The sequence below is a fragment of the Euprymna scolopes genome, chromosome 10 (assembly GCF_053919585.1).
Source record: "Euprymna scolopes isolate OS-2025 chromosome 10, ASM5391958v1, whole genome shotgun sequence".
NCBI classification, from domain to species: domain Eukaryota; kingdom Metazoa; phylum Mollusca; class Cephalopoda; order Sepiida; family Sepiolidae; genus Euprymna; species Euprymna scolopes.
In genome coordinates this window covers 65,799,707-65,818,131 of record NC_136491.1, presented here as the reverse complement: position 1 = coordinate 65,818,131, position 18,425 = coordinate 65,799,707, and the positions used below count along the sequence as shown (strand labels likewise).

The 18,425-nt window shown below is 29.6% G+C and overlaps 1 protein-coding gene across 1 annotated transcript in view; it reads left to right on the top strand.

The window, feature by feature from the left end:
* LOC145286031 (protein O-mannosyl-transferase 1-like) overlaps positions 1-18,425 on the top strand; it is a 106,902-nt gene that overhangs the window by 69,252 nt on the left and 19,225 nt on the right. The window contains exons 13-14 of the mRNA XM_080134650.1: positions 5,388-5,480; positions 16,557-16,671. Coding sequence (XP_079990776.1) covers positions 5,388-5,480; positions 16,557-16,671 — 208 coding nt within the window. The remainder of the gene's footprint in view (positions 1-5,387; positions 5,481-16,556; positions 16,672-18,425) is intronic.

The window sequence follows — 18,425 nt, the reverse complement described above, 5'->3', positions numbered from 1 at the left end:
CAGGTGCATACGCTTGTCGGTTGAGATGCAGCTGTAGCCGATACCTGTGGTGTCACCCGTGCTTTCATCTAGTGGTCGAATTCATCTTCGTCGTCGTCATCGTCGTCGGTCGCTCTCTGGTTCCGCTTTCAAATCAGCTTCCAAACGTCACCTGGGCTATATATTGCATTCACAACGGCGTTTCCAATTAAAGAAAAAGTCAAAACTTAATTGTTTTTTCTTAACATAGAATTGATTATTGTCTTCAAATAATAGTTACACACTGACTTAGTCATGCAACTTAGGGGACTGGCAGTTTTCTTTCCTTTACCAAGTTCTTCGTTCTTTATTTACCGTCAGTCCACGGGAAGGGATCAGCTGCCAGAGACTTGCGTATTGGAACGTGTCGCAAAAAGAATCTCGAAAAAGAATCTCTCTCTTCCTTTCTTCACCTTGTTTTATCAAAATCGCTAGCTGTAACCCCCTCACACCTCCAAGTATGCCCACAAGTGGCGGTCAACCAATCAGCAGCCGCGCCTTGGTTCGGAAGGGGGGGGGCAGTAAGGGCTTGCTTGGTTGCCGAAGAGAAAGAAGAGAAAATAATAAAGCAACCCTTTCATTTACCTAAGCAAAAAGAAAAGGAAAGAAAAGATTTTCCTCTCATCTTCTCTCCTAATTTCTACTCCTCCTCTTCGAACTTATCTCTACCAAATTTTAACCCTCATTTGCACTGAGGTTTTTACTTATTATCAAATTAGGAGTGATTAGTCATTCCAGGTCGAACAATGCTTGGTGGCGACCCTTACCCTTGACCCCCATTCTAAGTTGTCAGCCTTAATCAGCCAAGAATCTTTGGATCTCTTCATACCTCTCAACAGAGGTTTTAAAAACAACCTTTCATGTTAACAGATATATAACGACAATGAGATAAAAATAATTATTTGTTTTTCTCTTTCTGACAGAATCCCATAGACATTTCTGTTTAAAACAACATCAAACCATCATCATCATTAGAATTCAGCCGTGCAAATTCCTCTGAATTCATGTCAATGAGACCGCCCAGGCAACAAGTTGTTCTTTAATCAACTAGCAAGGTCTCTCGGCATCTCTCGGCCCCCATCAGGTCACAGACTATGAGATTGGCTACACTTTTTTTAATCCTGTCTAGGAGTGAGAGACCACCAGCCCAAACGTTGCAACAATACTTCATGCATAGTGCAGGATATGCTCAGGTGTAACTTTCTAGCATAAAATCACCTTCTTCGTGGTAGTCTTGGCAATGCTTTCGATATGTGTTCCAATTCACGTTCCCTGTGAACATTAAGTGGGGAGTTTGAACAAAGAGCTTTCAAATAGGGTATCATTAGCCATGACTGTTTGAGAAGAAAACAAGCTTAGTCTTGGCAGCATGGAACGTTACCATCCATTTTTGTCCCCATTCTACTACAGACTGGAGGTCTTCCTCTAGGGTTACAGCCATTTCCTTAGATATTTGTTCATTCATTTTCCCCTCATGTCTGTTATAGTGTAATGTCATCAGCAAATATACCCATCTCGGACACAATTTTATCAGGAAGGTCATTTTGAATAAGAGGAATAATAAAGGTTCAAGAATTGACCCATAAGGCATACCCTCATTTATATCATGTTTTAATGTACAACTATTGAGGACAATCTGGATTTTTCTCTTATTTAAGAAAGATCTGATTATATTAAGTATTTGTCCAGTAATACTATATGATTTCAATTTCATGAGAAGACCATCGTCAAAGGCTTTGGATATATCTGGGGCTACTGCCCTAGACTCCTCTGCCATATCCAGTGCATGGTATATATGGTTAGAGATTACAGTAAGAATATGTGCAAATGAATGGGTTTGCCTAAATCCACACTGTTGGTTGGAAAGAAGTTTAGTATCCATACAAGGTAGTGGACTAGTGCTTGATTAATTATGGACTCATGATTTTGGTGAAAAGAGGGGGGCGGATAATAGGGCAATAATTGAATGGGTCAGTTCTTTCAGCAGAATTCTTGGAGACTAGTACTACAGAAGTAATTTTCCAGCAGTCAGAAAAGCAGATTTGGCATTTGTTGAAGAGTTTGGAGAGAACTGGAGCAACCTCAGCAGTACATTTTTTTAATAGTACAGTTGGGATGAGATCAGGTCCACATGCTTTTGAGGTGTCTAGGATTTTATGATATCACAAACTTGGGAAGGGGTGATTTTTATATCATCAAGCATGGTTTCTATCTACAAAGGAAAATCTGGGAGGGAGTGGTTTGCTGGATCCAAAGTAGAATTGGAGGCAAGCACGTTAGCCTTCTTGGTTGCCGTGCAAACAACTTCAAGTTTGTTGGATGGGAGGAGGGGAGGGTTGCTCATTATTTACTACAGTGTTATAAATTTTCTGGAAATCACAAGTTTCTGATTTCTGCGAATCCATGCATTTTCTAATACTTTCAGTATATCTTTTCTTAGCTGTGGCTATTTTGCACTTACAATTATTTCTATCTTCTATATACCCTATATTTCGGCATATAAGACAACCCTTAAAGTAAAAAATCATCTTTAAAAACCAATATTTCATAAGATAGCAGGTGTTGTAATCTCTAGCCTCTGCTAAACAATCATGGTTTCATGATTTACCAGTCATCTTATTCAACCAATATATGAAAAATTTATTAAAATTTGCTCCAATTTTGTATCTTGTTTTATTTGACGGTCGCAGTTTACACCAAAATGTACTTTTGTCAATTTGTACTAGAGGTATGTCAGATAAATCTGTAGCATGCATACTGCCTTTGCGCAATAGCAGCTGCGCGAGTAGAAATGAACCGTTGGGGTTTGCTATAGAATTTCCATGTGGGAACATTTGCTTCAATTGCTGCTTTGAACCATTCACTGTTCCTCAGGAAGAGAAAAGATATTTACCCATTGAACATCTTTGATGTGATCCCTGATTGCTTCTTAATCAGCTTTTTTGTAGTACCTTAGCTCTTCAATTTCGGGTTGTGAATTTAAGGTGATGTCTATCATTCAATATAATCAGCATTCCCGAGTGGGTAATGGACATTTATTTACACAATTCTTGAGAACTGTGGTCAGAACTAGATTTAGAAGTGAGGCTTACTGATCCTGTCAATCAGGCAGGCGAGTCGGGAACATTACTGTCTCTGCCAGGCAATGGGATGTAGTGATGCTATCAGCTGTGTCTGTGAAACTAGAGAAACCAAGCCAATTACTATGGTGGACATTAAAGGCACCAAATATATGTACTTTCAAAGCAACTTGCATTTTTTTTTTTTTTTTTTTTAACTTGGAAGGTCATCACTTATCAAAGGCTGGAGGCCACTCTAAGATAAGGGTTAAGTGTTAGGTGAGGCAATAAGATCATTCATGGTAAAACTAGGATATGGTTGGATTATCCAAGAAGATTGTTCAATAGGAATTTATTCACATTAGATTTGAAGATGACCATGTTATAATCAGCTGAGAAGCAGGCACATGATATTGAGTTCCATAGATGGATAGTTCTAGGGAAAAAAATTCTGTTTATGGAACTTTCATTTAGTTTTAGACACAGATAAAAAGTTAGTGGTTGCTACGGCTAGGCGAGTATTTATTATGAATGTTTTACGTGAAGGGATTGTAGCTCAGTCGAGCACTTATCATAAAAGTAATGATAAGCAGAGATCAACTTGCAACATCTCTTCTGTGAGAAAGAGGAAGTAGGGTGGTGAAAAGGTCATCGCTCACTAGATTTTGAAGATGATTTTGTATTTTGTCAATGCAGGAAACCCCTGTTGACAATTTTTGTTGTATAAACAGATGGGATTTTTAATCTTTGAATCTTTTATGAACATTGAGAGAATTTCTAAATTTGAATGGTTTACAAAGTGATTTGTCCTTTTTTTACAACTATGAAGAAAAATAAAACTAACTGACTTGTTTACAAATAGACAGAAATGCGATTTGTTTGATTTAATTTTGTAATTGAATAAATTTAATAGATTTCATATCAAAGTTACATTGATGTGTGAAATGCACAGACGCAGAAGAAAGGCCACACAATCTTATTAATAAAAAGATTTTAAAATGTTGTCTCATGGCATGATTTTTATATTCATATAGAAGATTAATCTTTTCTTTCACTGCGAATACACAGATGAATACAAAATAATTTTTAACTAATTTTATAGTAGATTATAGTGTTTATAAATTTAGTTTTACAAGTAAAATTTTAACCATTTTCCTTTCTGATAAGTTTTGTTTGCTATCTAGAACATTTCTTTTTCAAATATTCTTTATATTATAATTAATATAAAATCTATTAAATGTAATAATAATTTTACCAAATTCTTATAGAAAAACTCTAATTAAAGCACAAATTATTGCCTCTGTACAAGATGTCTGATGCAGAATTAGTCAGTTAAACTCAAATAATCACTTCATTTCAAATAATTTTCTATAAATAAATTTAAATAAACACTTGTAAATAATGGTTTTCAAAAATACATTAGAAATGAATAAGCATTTTTAAAAAAATATTCATGGCAAAATGATGGATAGTATGAAAGTAATATTGATTTTACTTTAACCAAATACACTTAAGTAAAATGAAAATAACAAATTGAATTCCTAAATTTATTTTAGTTGACAATAAATCCTTGCTGCCCTGTCATCAGTCTGTTTGGAACAACTGCACACACACACACATACACACACACATGAACATTTCCATCTCAACAAAATGCAATGGCAGCAAAGACAAACCAACTTCTATGCCATGCTTAACTGAACAATAATGGAACTATTTTGTAGTTTTAATGATATGGAAATAGAATTATTATTTTGTAGTTTTAATGATATGGAAATTGAATTACTAAATTATTTAAAAAAATAACTAATAATGATGTTTGACTTGTTTTTGATTTCTTTATATACATATGTGATTTTAATTATTATTTTATTAAAGTGATGCAGAAAATTAGTTTAGTAAATATTTTAAGTATATATTTAAACCATTTATATTTCTAGACAACTTGAGCAAAACTTAGGGTGCTTGTAGGTAGACATACACAGTTGAAATATGGCAGTTCCAAATAAATTCTCAGGAAAACTCTTTGTATGTTACGTATCAAGAAAAAGTAGGTATCTACACTATAAATAAGCTAAATTATTGAGTAGAATTTTAATTATAAATCAGGTTTATTGTATATTTATTGGACAAATGAAGTTAATGATTTATCTCTTCTATTCTGCCTGTTAAAGACATAAAATGTGTCCATGTTAATGGAAAATAAAAATTATATGATAAACCTAATTTATATTATTTGAATCTATTTTAAAATGTTTTATTTATTTATTTTATTTTTTTTTATTTGTGCACACTTTTTCTTTTTCTCAGGAATTGATCAATCGGAATTCTAACCAAGAAACTTGGCAGACTATCAAAAGTTTTGCACGTCTGCATCATGTTAATACAAATCAGGCACTAAAGGTGAGTATGAAGAAGAAATATATATATATATGATTTGAGTTTTATCTAATTTGCTAGTTTGTAAAGGCATTATTACAGTCTTCATTGATAAGCTTAGTATAGCCTTTAAAGTGAAATAAATTGATAAGCTTTGAATAATGACAGTTTTTGTTCACTCAAATTAAACATAATATGAATTGATTATTTGAATGCGAAGCTTTATAGGATTTGCCAGAGTCAAATGATTCCTCTAGGGCTATCAGGTATTGCCCAGTGCCATAACAAAATAAAATAGAAGTGAAGTGCATATAACATTCTTATATTAAAACTTCTCTCTCTTTTCATCTCTCTTTCCACCTCACCCCTTTTTTCCTCTCCCTATCTCCAGCATTCTTTTTTCCTCTCCCTATCTCCAGCATTCTTTCTCCATTACTCCCTCTCATTTTAATGGGTTGAAAATAGTAATGATGTAGTAGCAGTAGTAATTCATTTACCAGAGCAGTTTTAAATGTAATACTGTAATTATATATGTAGTGCTCTTGAACAATTGCATTCTTAATTTCAGGAAATTCCATGGCTACTCTCACAATAATATGGGGGAAATGATGTTAATAATTACAATAGTTTGAAGATATTTATTATATACCACTTACCAAATGTAATACTGTAATCATATTTATTGGTATCAGTTTTTTGTCCAGAAAACATATAAGCTTAATGGATTTGAGATAATCCCAGTCTTGAATGCACCCCCTATTTTCACCCTTCTAACATAGTAAAACAAACTTTAGGATATCATGGATCACTATCGTAATTACTCCAGCATCTTAAGAGATAGCTGAAAGAGTAAGAATAAAACTGTGTGTTACTCAAACAGGAAATTACTAAGAAAACGCTTCCAAAATCCATCTTTACTGATAGCCTAAAGATCAATGATAAAGCTGGATGCATACACAACCTTTTGTCAAGGCTTGTGCTATAGATATGGCACTTAGCATAATCTCAATGAACCAAAAAGTAAAGTTCATTATATTCTCAGACCCCCTTTCTGTATTGTTATAAAAAAAATAAAAAACAACAAATTCCACCAGTGAAAAAAATACTAAACAAACTTAATTCCTTATATTTAGAAATATTCTATTATGTTAGATGCATAACACTATCGGAATAAGAGGTAACGACAAAGCTGAGTCTGCAGCCAAATCACTTTTGTGTCTGTGTCCGGATGACTTTAAAATACCCTACATAGATCTGAAGGTTATAATCAATAATTTAACTTATAAATTTTGAAATCACAAAATACTAAACTGATTCTGGACCTCACCTTTATTAGGTCTGTTGCTGGAACTGCGAATGACTTGCACTCATAACGGAAGCAGCCTTGGATTACCGTACTTGGTCAGACAGTGTTTGAGATGTGGTAAATTTGTTGAAAAGAGCCAGCCCCACCGACCCAGAGTAAATGCCACATTGATGAGCATGACCATACATACAAATTGAAAATTATTAAGAAAAGTTTTCTAAAAAAAATAGCCATCTTTAATGTTAAGGCTTGTGCTACAAATATGACACTTAAAATAATCTCAACAAACCAAAAAAAATAAAGTTTATTATATTCTCAAATGCCCTCTCTGTATTATTATCCTTAAAAATAAGAAAATCCTCTACGGATATAACTATTAAACAAACTGAATTATTTTTCCACATCTAGAAATATTCTCTTATGTTGGATAGCTGTATGGGAATAAGAAGTAACAATGAAACTGACTCTGCAGGCAAATCGGCTTTATTTATTTATTTATTTAGATCCCTTTTGATTTTAAAATATCCTATATAGATCTGAAGGTTAAAATCAATAATTAAATCCACAAATGATAGCAAGAACTTTGAAATCACAACATAAAAAAATTATTCTCCATTAAACTCAATTTAGGAGAATGAAAAGCAGGCTTGAGAAAATCTTGAAAATAAGGAGTAATAACATCTCCTTTATATATAGGCCACATACTAACACATTCATCTCCTTTATATACAGGCCACATACTAACACATTCATCTCCTTTATATATAGGCCACATACTAACACATTCATCTCCTTTATATACAGGCCACATACTAACACATTCATCTCCTTTATATACAGGCCACATACTAACACATTCATCTCCTTTATATACAGGCCACATACTAACACATTCATCTCCTTTATATATAGGCCACATACTAACACATTCATCTCCTTTATATATAGGCCACATACTAACACATTCATCTCCTTTATATATAGGCCACATACTAACACATTCATCTCCTTTATACACAGGCCACATACTAACACATTCATCTCCTTTATATACAGGCCACATACTAACACATTCATCTCCTTTATATATAGGCCACATACTAACACATTCATCTCCTTTATATATAGGCCACATACTAACACATTCATCTCCTTTATATATAGGCCACATACTAACACATTCATCTCCTTTATATACAGGCCACATACTAACACATTCATCTCCTTTATATATAGGCCACATACTAACACATTCATCTCCTTTATATATAGGCCACATACTAACACATTCATCTCCTTTATATATAGGCCACATACTAACACATTCATCTCCTTTATATACAGGCCACATACTAACACATTCATCTCCTTTATATACAGGCCACATACTAACACATTCATCTCCTTTATATACAGGCCACATACTAACACATTCATCTCCTTTATATATAGGCCACATACTAACACATTCATCTCCTTTATATATAGGCCACATACTAACACATTCATCTCCTTTATATATAGGCCACATACTAACACATTCATCCTAAAATATGTAGAACATTTAAAGTGTATCAAATGCCATACATTGTTAAGCACTTCATGATGAAATTCGGTGATGTCACCCACATTAGACAACTGTTTTTTATGCTGATAATGTGAAAGATTTATTTGAAAGAGTCCAATATGGAGACAATTTTATTATTCCTGAGGACAATCAAAATGTATAATAAATTGTAAAAATAGAATATATTCTTAGAATGACATTAAATGACACCAAATAGTGAAGCCCCAACTTGGAAATTTTCTGAAGTGTGTAGACATTCTTTAATTACCACAAACTCCATAAATATTTGAAAAAAAAAGTTTTTGGTATGAGATAGCTCTAAATGGGATGATAAGCCAGAAAAAAATTTTAATAAATAAAATATCTACTAACGTGGGCAACATCAAAAACTAACGATAAGTATAATGTGGATAGATTTGGACCCAGAAAACAGCAATTCTTCTACCTTTGTCAGAAATATTGTTCATTGAATTTTAGGACTAATGGACAAATTCAAGGAAATGAGGGTTACAAGGTAGCTGAAAGTAAACTCAAAGTCCATTTTCTACTTTCCAAATTGGTATAAAGTGAATATGCTAATCATATTATGTCTTTCTAGGTATTCTCATTTAAACAAAAAGAAAATGCTAATCTAAGATAAAAAATGATCGTGTTTGGTTTTCACAGTCAGACTTAAATAGCATTTAAATTAATAAATCAAACTTTGCTTCTGACTAGCCAATTTTTATTTGTTCTTATTGTACTATATTTTATAATATCGCTTGTCACAATTTACTTTTTGCATTATTTAGACAATTGCTAATATAAAACATTTTTAAATTATTTAGACAATTGCTAATATAAAACATTTTTAAATTATTTAGACAATTGCTAATATAAAACATTTTTAAATTATTTAGACAATTGCTAATATAAAATTTTTTTAAATTATCTAGACAATTGCTAATATAAAACATTTTAAAATTACTTAGACAATGGCTAATATAAAACATTTTAAAATTATTTAGACAATTGCTAATATAAAAATTTTTAAAATTATCTAGACAATTGCGTATATAAACATTTTAAAATTATTTAGACAATTGCTAATATGAAACATTTGAAAATTATTTAGACAATTGCTAATATAAAACATTTTTAAATTATTTAGACAATTGCTAATATAAAACATTTTTAAATTATTTAGACAATTGCTAATATAAAACATTTTTAAATTATTTAGACAATTGCTAATATAAAAGATTTATAAATTATTTAGACAATTGCTAATATAAAACATTTTAAATTATTTAGACAATTGCTAATATAAACATTTTTAAATTATTTAGACATTTGCTAATATAAAACATTTTTAAATTATTTAGACAATTGCTAATATAAAATTTTTTTAAATTATCTAGACAATTGCTAATATAAAACATTTTAAAATTACTTAGACAATGGCTAATATAAAACATTTTAAAATTATTTAGACAATTGCTAATATAAAAAATTTTAAAATTATCTAGACAATTGCGTATATAAACATTTTAAAATTATTTAGACAATTGCTAATATGAAACATTTGAAAATTATTTAGACAATTGCTAATATAAAACATTTTTAAATTATTTAGACAATTGCTAATATAAAACATTTTTAAATTATTTAGACAATTGCTAATATAAAACATTTTAAAATTATTTAGACAATTGCTAATATAAAAAATTTATAAATTATTTAGACAATTGCTAATATAAAACATTTTAAATTATTTAGACAATTGCTAATATAAACATTTTTAAATTATTTAGACATTTGCTAATATAAAACATTTTTAAATTATTTAGACAATTGCTAATATAAAATTTTTTTAAATTATCTAGACAATTGCTAATATAAAACATTTTAAAATTACTTAGACAATGGCTAATATAAAACATTTTAAAATTATTTAGACAATTGCTAATATAAAAATTTTTAAAATTATCTAGACAATTGCGTATATAAACATTTTAAAATTATTTAGACAATTGCTAATATAAAACATTTTAAATTATTTAGACAATTGCTAATATAAAACATTTTTAAATTATTTAGACAATTGCTAATATAAAACATTTTTAAATTATTTAGACAATTGCTAATATAAAACATTTTTAAATTATTTAGACAATTGCTAATATAAAAAATTTATAAATTATTTAGACAATTGCTAATATAAAACATTTTAAATTATTTAGACAATTGCTAATATAAACATTTTTAAATTATTTAGACATTTGCTAATATAAAACATTTTTAAATTATTTAGACAATTGCTAATATAAAATTTTTTTAAATTATCTAGACAATTGCTAATATAAAACATTTTAAAATTACTTAGACAATGGCTAATATAAAACATTTTAAAATTATTTAGACAATTGCTAATATAAAAATTTTTAAAATTATCTAGACAATTGCGTATATAAACATTTTAAAATTATTTAGACAATTGCTAATATGAAACATTTGAAAATTATTTAGACAATTGCTAATATAAAACATTTTTAAATTATTTAGACAATTGCTAATATGAAACATTTGAAAATTATTTAGACAATTGCTAATATAAAACATTTTAAAATTATTTAGACAATTGCTAATATGAAACATTTTAAAATTATTTAGACAATTGCTAATATAAAACATTTTAAAATTATTTAGACAATTGCTAATATAAAACATTTTTAAATTATTTAGACAATTGCTAATATAAAACATTTTTAAATTATTTAGACAATTGCTAATATAAAACATTTTTAAATTATTTAGACAATTGCTAATATGAAACATTTGAAAATTATTTAGACAATTGCTAATATAAAACATTTTAAAATTATTTAGACAATTGCTAATATAAAACATTTTTAAATTATTTAGACAATTGCTAATATAAAACATTTTTAAATTATTTAGACAATTGCTAATATAAAACATTTTTAAATTATCTAGACAATTGCTAATATAAAACATTTTAAAATTATTTAGACAATTGCTAATATAAAACATTTTTAAATTATCTAGACAATTGCTAATATAAAACATTTTAAAATTATTTAGACAATTGCTAATATAAAACATTTTAAAATTATTTAGACAATTGCTAATATAAAACATTTTAAAATTATTTAGACAATTGCTAATATAAAACATTTTAAAATTATTTAGACAATTGCTAATATAAAACATTTTAAAATTATTTAGACAATTGCTAATATAAAACATTTTTAAATTATTTAGACAATTGCTAATATAAAACATTTTTAAATTATCTAGACAATTGCTAATATAAAATATTTTTAAATAATAACCTTAAAATCAAATGGGATAACTCGTTTGATATTGAAGAAATAAAGTATTGGTAAGTGTAAATTTTAAAAAAACAATAAAAATAAAAAACAAATATGATTTCACTGCATCCTGAGAAACACAGAATAGATACTATAAAAGATAAAATTGTATATTATTTCATAAGATAGATCCTAAAATATCATTGAATGAATACCAATATTTCTCTTTTGCCAAACAATTTCCAGTACAAGGATATATATGATGCTCTAATAGTTAATGTTTTCTAGCCTTGGTTAATGAAATAAAAATCTTTCTAGACTGTGGTAATTTTTATTTTTGTCTCAATCCAGAATGTCCCTTTTAGAGGAAATGGCTAAGTTTTTGCTGGCAGGAAAAAGACATGTTCTCATGAAATTAACTGTGCACTATTTGCTAAATTAAAAAATATTTTATAGCTTGATAATTTTTTGTTGTGGATCATTCCATGTCAATTCACCAGGCCATTACACCCACCGACACTGAATTACTTGAAATTTGGCACAAATATTATCCTTCATGAGTTAGGAAAATTTGCCAAATTATTTGGTCCAAAACCTTACCGTTCAGATTTTAGGGGGGGGGGTGTAAAAATTGCATGTTTTGCTTCTAAATTTATGCTGCAAAACGTCACGAAATTTCAGAGTTTTATAAAATTAAAAAGAAAATTACTTCCATCCATTCAATATTTCTGAAATTTGGTAGGAAGGACATTTAGAGACTGTAGAATCCGAATATTTAATTATTTTAACCCCATACCTGTTAGAAAATAAAATTTTGCTCATCCATAAACATGTCCCCCAAATCATCAATTTTTTACCTATGTAGTTTACGGTCAGTTTAGAGAAATATGTCCTCTTCAATTTTCATCATATTTTTTTTATAACATCTACTATGACTGCTTAAGTTCTCAAAAAAAATTGTGAGGGTTTCTAGCCTACTTTAGAAGATATGGCCCTGTGAAGTTATCTTTTTTTTTCTATGTACGTTAAGTAATTCAGTGAAAGATTGATAAAGACAATCATCCTAATGCTCACAAACTCTTCAAATGTTCATATTGTGTTAAGTAATTTCTTATTCAATAAGATAATCTTTGTTAATTTAAAAAGAAAATAATTTAAACATATTTTGCAGATATTGCATTTTGTATGGTGCGGACAGATTGTCTTGAACAAGTGATAAACATTGACTCATGCATTAGGATCAACAACAGTTTTTGTAGATGGCATTAAACATCAATTTAAAAGAAAGTAAAGTTGTAGATAGATCTACATAATACAAAACAAACTGTTTTAATTTTTTTATATCTAGGGTTTTAGGTTTAGTTTGGAAAAAGTTAGTTTAGTTTGGTTCATATGTGTAGAAGTACAGTTATATTTAAGTAAATATATTTTTTAAATTGTTTATTTTTTTAATTGAGTGTTACAAAGTAAATTAAGTAAAGTTATATTGATCTAAATATTTTTTTAAAAAGTTGTTTCTTGAAGATTTTGTTTTATTTGTTGTGTATGGTATTATTAAAGAATAAGATCAGATGAATTTTTGTTATTTGTATGGAAATGTATTATTTGTTTGAACTGACTCGAAACAAACATTTGTGCATAATCTATATATTCCTCTTAATCTGTCTGTCCATTCCAGTTTTTCTCAGAAACTACTGGGCCGATTCGGCTGAAATTTTGTACAGACCTTTTTTATGATAATGTGCAGTGAACTAAGTATTATGGTATTCATTCGATGCATAGTTAGGAATTAATAGATCAATATTTAATGCAAAAATGAACACAAATCGAATTATATTCGACCATTTGGCTTAAAGCACTCATTCTAAGCCAACAGGGTATAACTTTTTCACGTTTTTAATGGGTTAAAACGTCTAATTTTTCATATTTATTAAATTTTTAATTACATAATTTTCAAAGTAATGTTGTTCATAATTTGCAAAAGTAGTCTAATACATGTTCGTTAATAAAAACATATTATAATAATAAAGAAAAGAGTAAGTTTATCTGTATCCAGTGCATCTAGCTAGATATTTTATTCAATGAACTATTCACATTATAATACTATTAAGCTTAGGCTTATAAATAGATTAATTTCATTGTGTAAAATGTGAGAAAAGTGTCATTAGCTGCTTTAAGTTGAAGCTAGTTATGTTCACATGCAAAATATACATGAATACACTTATGTTTAAGGTTCAATCCCTGGTTTGCCTTAGTTTTTTAGGAACAGACATATATATGGGCACAGAGGTGTTCTTTAAATAAATAAATTTATATATATATATATATATATATATATATATATATATATATATATATATATATATATATGTGTGTATTGAGAGAGGGGAAAGAAAGTAATAATAAAACAAAAGTAAAGTTACATACTTTCATCAAAAGAATAATTTATGAAAAAAAGGTGTTGAAACTATGGATTTTCAACGAAATAACGTTCATCCACAGAAGGAAAATATTGGTAATTATTAATTTGGAAAAATTACAAAACACTTAATATTCATGTAAAAAGCAACATATTAACATATTAATGAGTAGGAAATGTCTAAAGATATATTTTTTAAATATAGCGAGATCAACAGAAATTCCATAATACTTTCTATATCAATCTCTTAATCCTTTTGAATTAATTTATGTCTATCAAGTTCTTGGAATTGGGGAAAGAAATGAATTTCCCTTTTTTTTTAATTTTACTTTTGTTAGTTTGAAGAGATCAAGGGGTCCTTCCTGGAACTAACACTTGATTCTATTATAGTTTAAATTTATATCCGAGGGCTCTTTTAAGAATAGACACTGTTCCCTTTATGGCTGCTATCTGTATTTCCTTACAGCTTGGTTTTCCAGGGATTGCTTGTAAGTATTTTTGAAGGTTCTTTTTTATTAGGCCAGTTGCTTCTGTCACAACTGGTATAATGTTTATTTCTTTCAGAGACCATGTTGTTTTTAGATCATTTTTTAGTTTGTCTCTGCTTTATCGTTATTTTCATGGAAAGTGAGCTTCAATCTATGGTCCCCCCTCGCCAAACTTTCACAAGAAACACTAGACTAGCTGAAAACATTATCAATAATTTTCCCCACTCTTTATCTGTGCCTAAACCTAAACATAGATTCCATGATCAAAGCTTCTTTCTTAGAACTGCATGCCTGTGGAATTGTCTTCCGTTTTCCTGCTTTCCAGCTGTCTATAATATGGTTGTCTTCAAGTCCAACGTGAACAAGTTTCTGATGAGCCGTTCCACTTAAGTTAACAAATTTACCGAACTTCCATTACTATCGATTACTATATTGTCCTTTTGACTACTCTACACTCTTTAACCCTTATCCTTGAGTGGCCTATCGGCCTTGATAAGTGGTGCCGCCTATGTAAAAAAAAAAAAAAAAAAAAAAAAAAAAAGATCCTGATATTTTGTTATCTTTTCCCGTTCTGCTCTATTAAGGCCAAAGTCGTTTGGAAGTGTGACGTCGATAATGAGTGCAGTCCTTTCGGGCTTGTTCCATATTACTATATCTGGCTTGATGGCCTTGTCTTTTATGTATCTGCCTGCCTGTATGTCTTTATCGTAGAACACTGTCACTTTTCCATTTGATGTTATCGGTGGTGGATCATGTTCCCAGATGTTTGACGACCTATCTAGTTGCATCCCTCCACAGATCTTCCAATGTAAGTATCTACATATTTTGTTGTGGCGGCAGTGTAATGACTATCGGCTAGAAGGATCTTGCATCTGCTTAGGCTTTCAACAGCTGAGTGATAGAATCTGCATTGGTCGGTTTTCTGTAGACCAGCCATTTTCTTAAATCCATTTGTGAGTAGCGCCTTGGTCTTGTGCAGCTATAATTAATCGTTCTTCATCAAATGGAAATTTGTCACTTTTAAGCCATTGTAATGAAGCCTCCTTGTCAATGTAGTTCTGGTTCAGTTGTTCCATGAACCTGCCTGTTCTCTTATGTTGTTGCCATCCTCCAAGTGTTGTCTTCAGTTCCCTTTTTGTATACTCCTTTCTCTTCTTTCGGGTGATTAGGGTTGCTGGATTGTCAAATTCTTCTATTGTGGTGTCCAGTGTGTTACCACTGAAATTTTCACCGAGCTTTGTAGTTGACGTCTGCTGGGGCAAACGTTTGGTGTGATGTTCATTCACCATTTTTATTTTTGGGTCAGAAGAACATTTGATATATTGGCCTATGCATACCACTGAAGCTCGGTATGCATGGTTTATTTCAGTGAGGCCTAAACTGCCTTCTCTCCGTGGTAAGTACAGCCTGTCCATGCACTGATGTTTGTAAATGACTTTATGAAGGGCCAGCATTTTCCGAGTTTTTACGTCAAGGCTATTGATGCAGTTTTGTGGCTAATTGATTATGCCAAATCTATAAGAGACAACGGGTATTGCCAATTGATTGATGGCAGTAATTTTGTTTTTTGGTGATAGTTCTGATGAGAGAATTTTTTAAAGTCGTTTGAAGTATTCTCCCTGCACTTGCACAATTTCTTAGTGTAAAAATAGTCATTATCAACTAAATATTCTTAAAATAATTGAAAAATTGTGTCAATTTAATAGCATTTTATAATGTATTTATTTAAATTCATGTCAATTTAATAACATTTTCAAATGTATTTATTTAAAATTGTATTGTTTTAGTCAGAAGGACAAAATAATTTGATTTTTGAATAATACATTTTAAAATAGGTAAAGTCAGAATTTTCATAACATAATCAAATTAATCATCATTTCACATCTTTGCTGATTAGAGGATCTCATTTTTAAAAATGTGTATCAAATGTGATAACATACAAACCTGAAATGCCTTGGTGTATTATTAGAGAGATGAGGATAAGTTTGTCTTGCATTTTGTGACAGATTTCAGGCAAACAACTTCCTGAATGGGGATTTCATCAGTTAGAAGTTGTCACTGATCATCTTACTGACCAGATCAACACCGTTTGGAATGTTGAAGAACATCGCTACACAAAATGTAAGTTTACTTTTTGATATAACTATATTCTTCCTGATTTCAAAGATGTGATTAAGTAATTCTGCTCTTTCAGGATTGAACAATAACTCTTGCGGATCATGTTGAAACTTTTGGAAAAATGTTACTGACGTTACAGCTTATCTAAATTCTATATAATAATAAAATTGTATGAACAGTTTTTTTTTTGTATGTGTTTTTCATGACTGTGACTTACACATATTTTTTAAAAGTTATTATTAATCAATTATTTATTGAATGAAATCAACTATTAAAAAAATGTGAAATGACATAAGATATTTGATTTAATTTTCTATTTTATATGCTGGCATGTGTTGGACGGCTTTTAGAAATCTCATATTATTTGGATTTGTCAGATTACTTTTTCGAATGAATGTTAAATGTTAACTTGAAAATGCAAGTAAATAAACTGGAGAAAATTATTTCATTATGGAACAATAAATTTGCCAGAATTTGAATGATTTGGACATTTTTTATCCATGTTTTTTTTTTATAATAATAAAAGTGAAAATTGAATCTTGTGATATCCAATTTTTATTGTTTCACTTGGTCAGATGATCTCTAATTTCTCCAATTTTATTATTTGTATAAAACTTGACCTCTACAATTTAATGTCTGTTTTGCAATGGAAATAGATGATATCCATAACTTAGTTTATGGGACAAAAAAGATGGAGAAAGTATGAAACTGAACACCTTTGTTTACTGAAAGTAAAACTCTGCCTTTTTTGTTTATGAGGCCTGAAGGGGTAGATTTTGCATACTTTTTTTGGCTAAGGGCGAAACAGAAATTCACATGCTGCCTGTGATGTAAGTTATGCTTTCTCTGCATAATTGTATCTAAATGAATATTTTTCAACAAATGAATTCTTAATGCAATAAACTTGTTCTTCATGATTGTTTCATTAATCATATTCGCAATTTTTTTTAGTTTGATTTTTGTTGGATTTTAATCACAAGCTGTTGTCCACCACCCCTCATGATTATTATTTTTGATACTTTGAACTTTTTCCATTGTTGTTGCTTTTCATTAGTTGCATTAATGCTTTTCAATTCAAAATTGTGACATTTTCATATTTTGGCTCTGAAGAAAGCTTTTTATTAACAAATGTTCATGCAAAATTCACTGCCTTCTGATATCTTCAACCATTTTGCTTTCTTATGCAACTGCAATTTATGATTGGCCAAAATGATTTTGTGAATTATTTTTTTATACATTTTCTGTGAAAACTGTCAAATTTGGGTAAAGTTAGCATCATTTGTTTATACAACCACATTTAAGATGCATATCACCTCTCAATCATTATTTTTCAAACAGTAATTTATAAAGCAATTGATTTGCTTGAACAGTATTTTTTCTTATCAGAAAATAATGCTTAATCAACACATAATGCTTAATCAACACATAATGCTTAATCAACACATAATGCTTAATCAACACATAATGCTTAATCAACACACAAAATTCATATTTTTTTCATTGTTCTGAAAATTTGCAACAGTAGTGTCGCTTAAATAATTGTAATTTGTAAACTAATAATCCGATTATATGACATAATTACATTGACACCCATCAGATCACCAAAGTTGAGCAATGTCGAACGTGGTCAGTACAAAAATGGGTGACCATTTGGGAATTCCAGGTGCTGTATGTGCTCTCTGCTTATCTCAGCATTGTTTCTAGTCATCGAGTCATCTCCTTGCCACTGGATTAAATCAGTGCCGATTCAGGAGAGG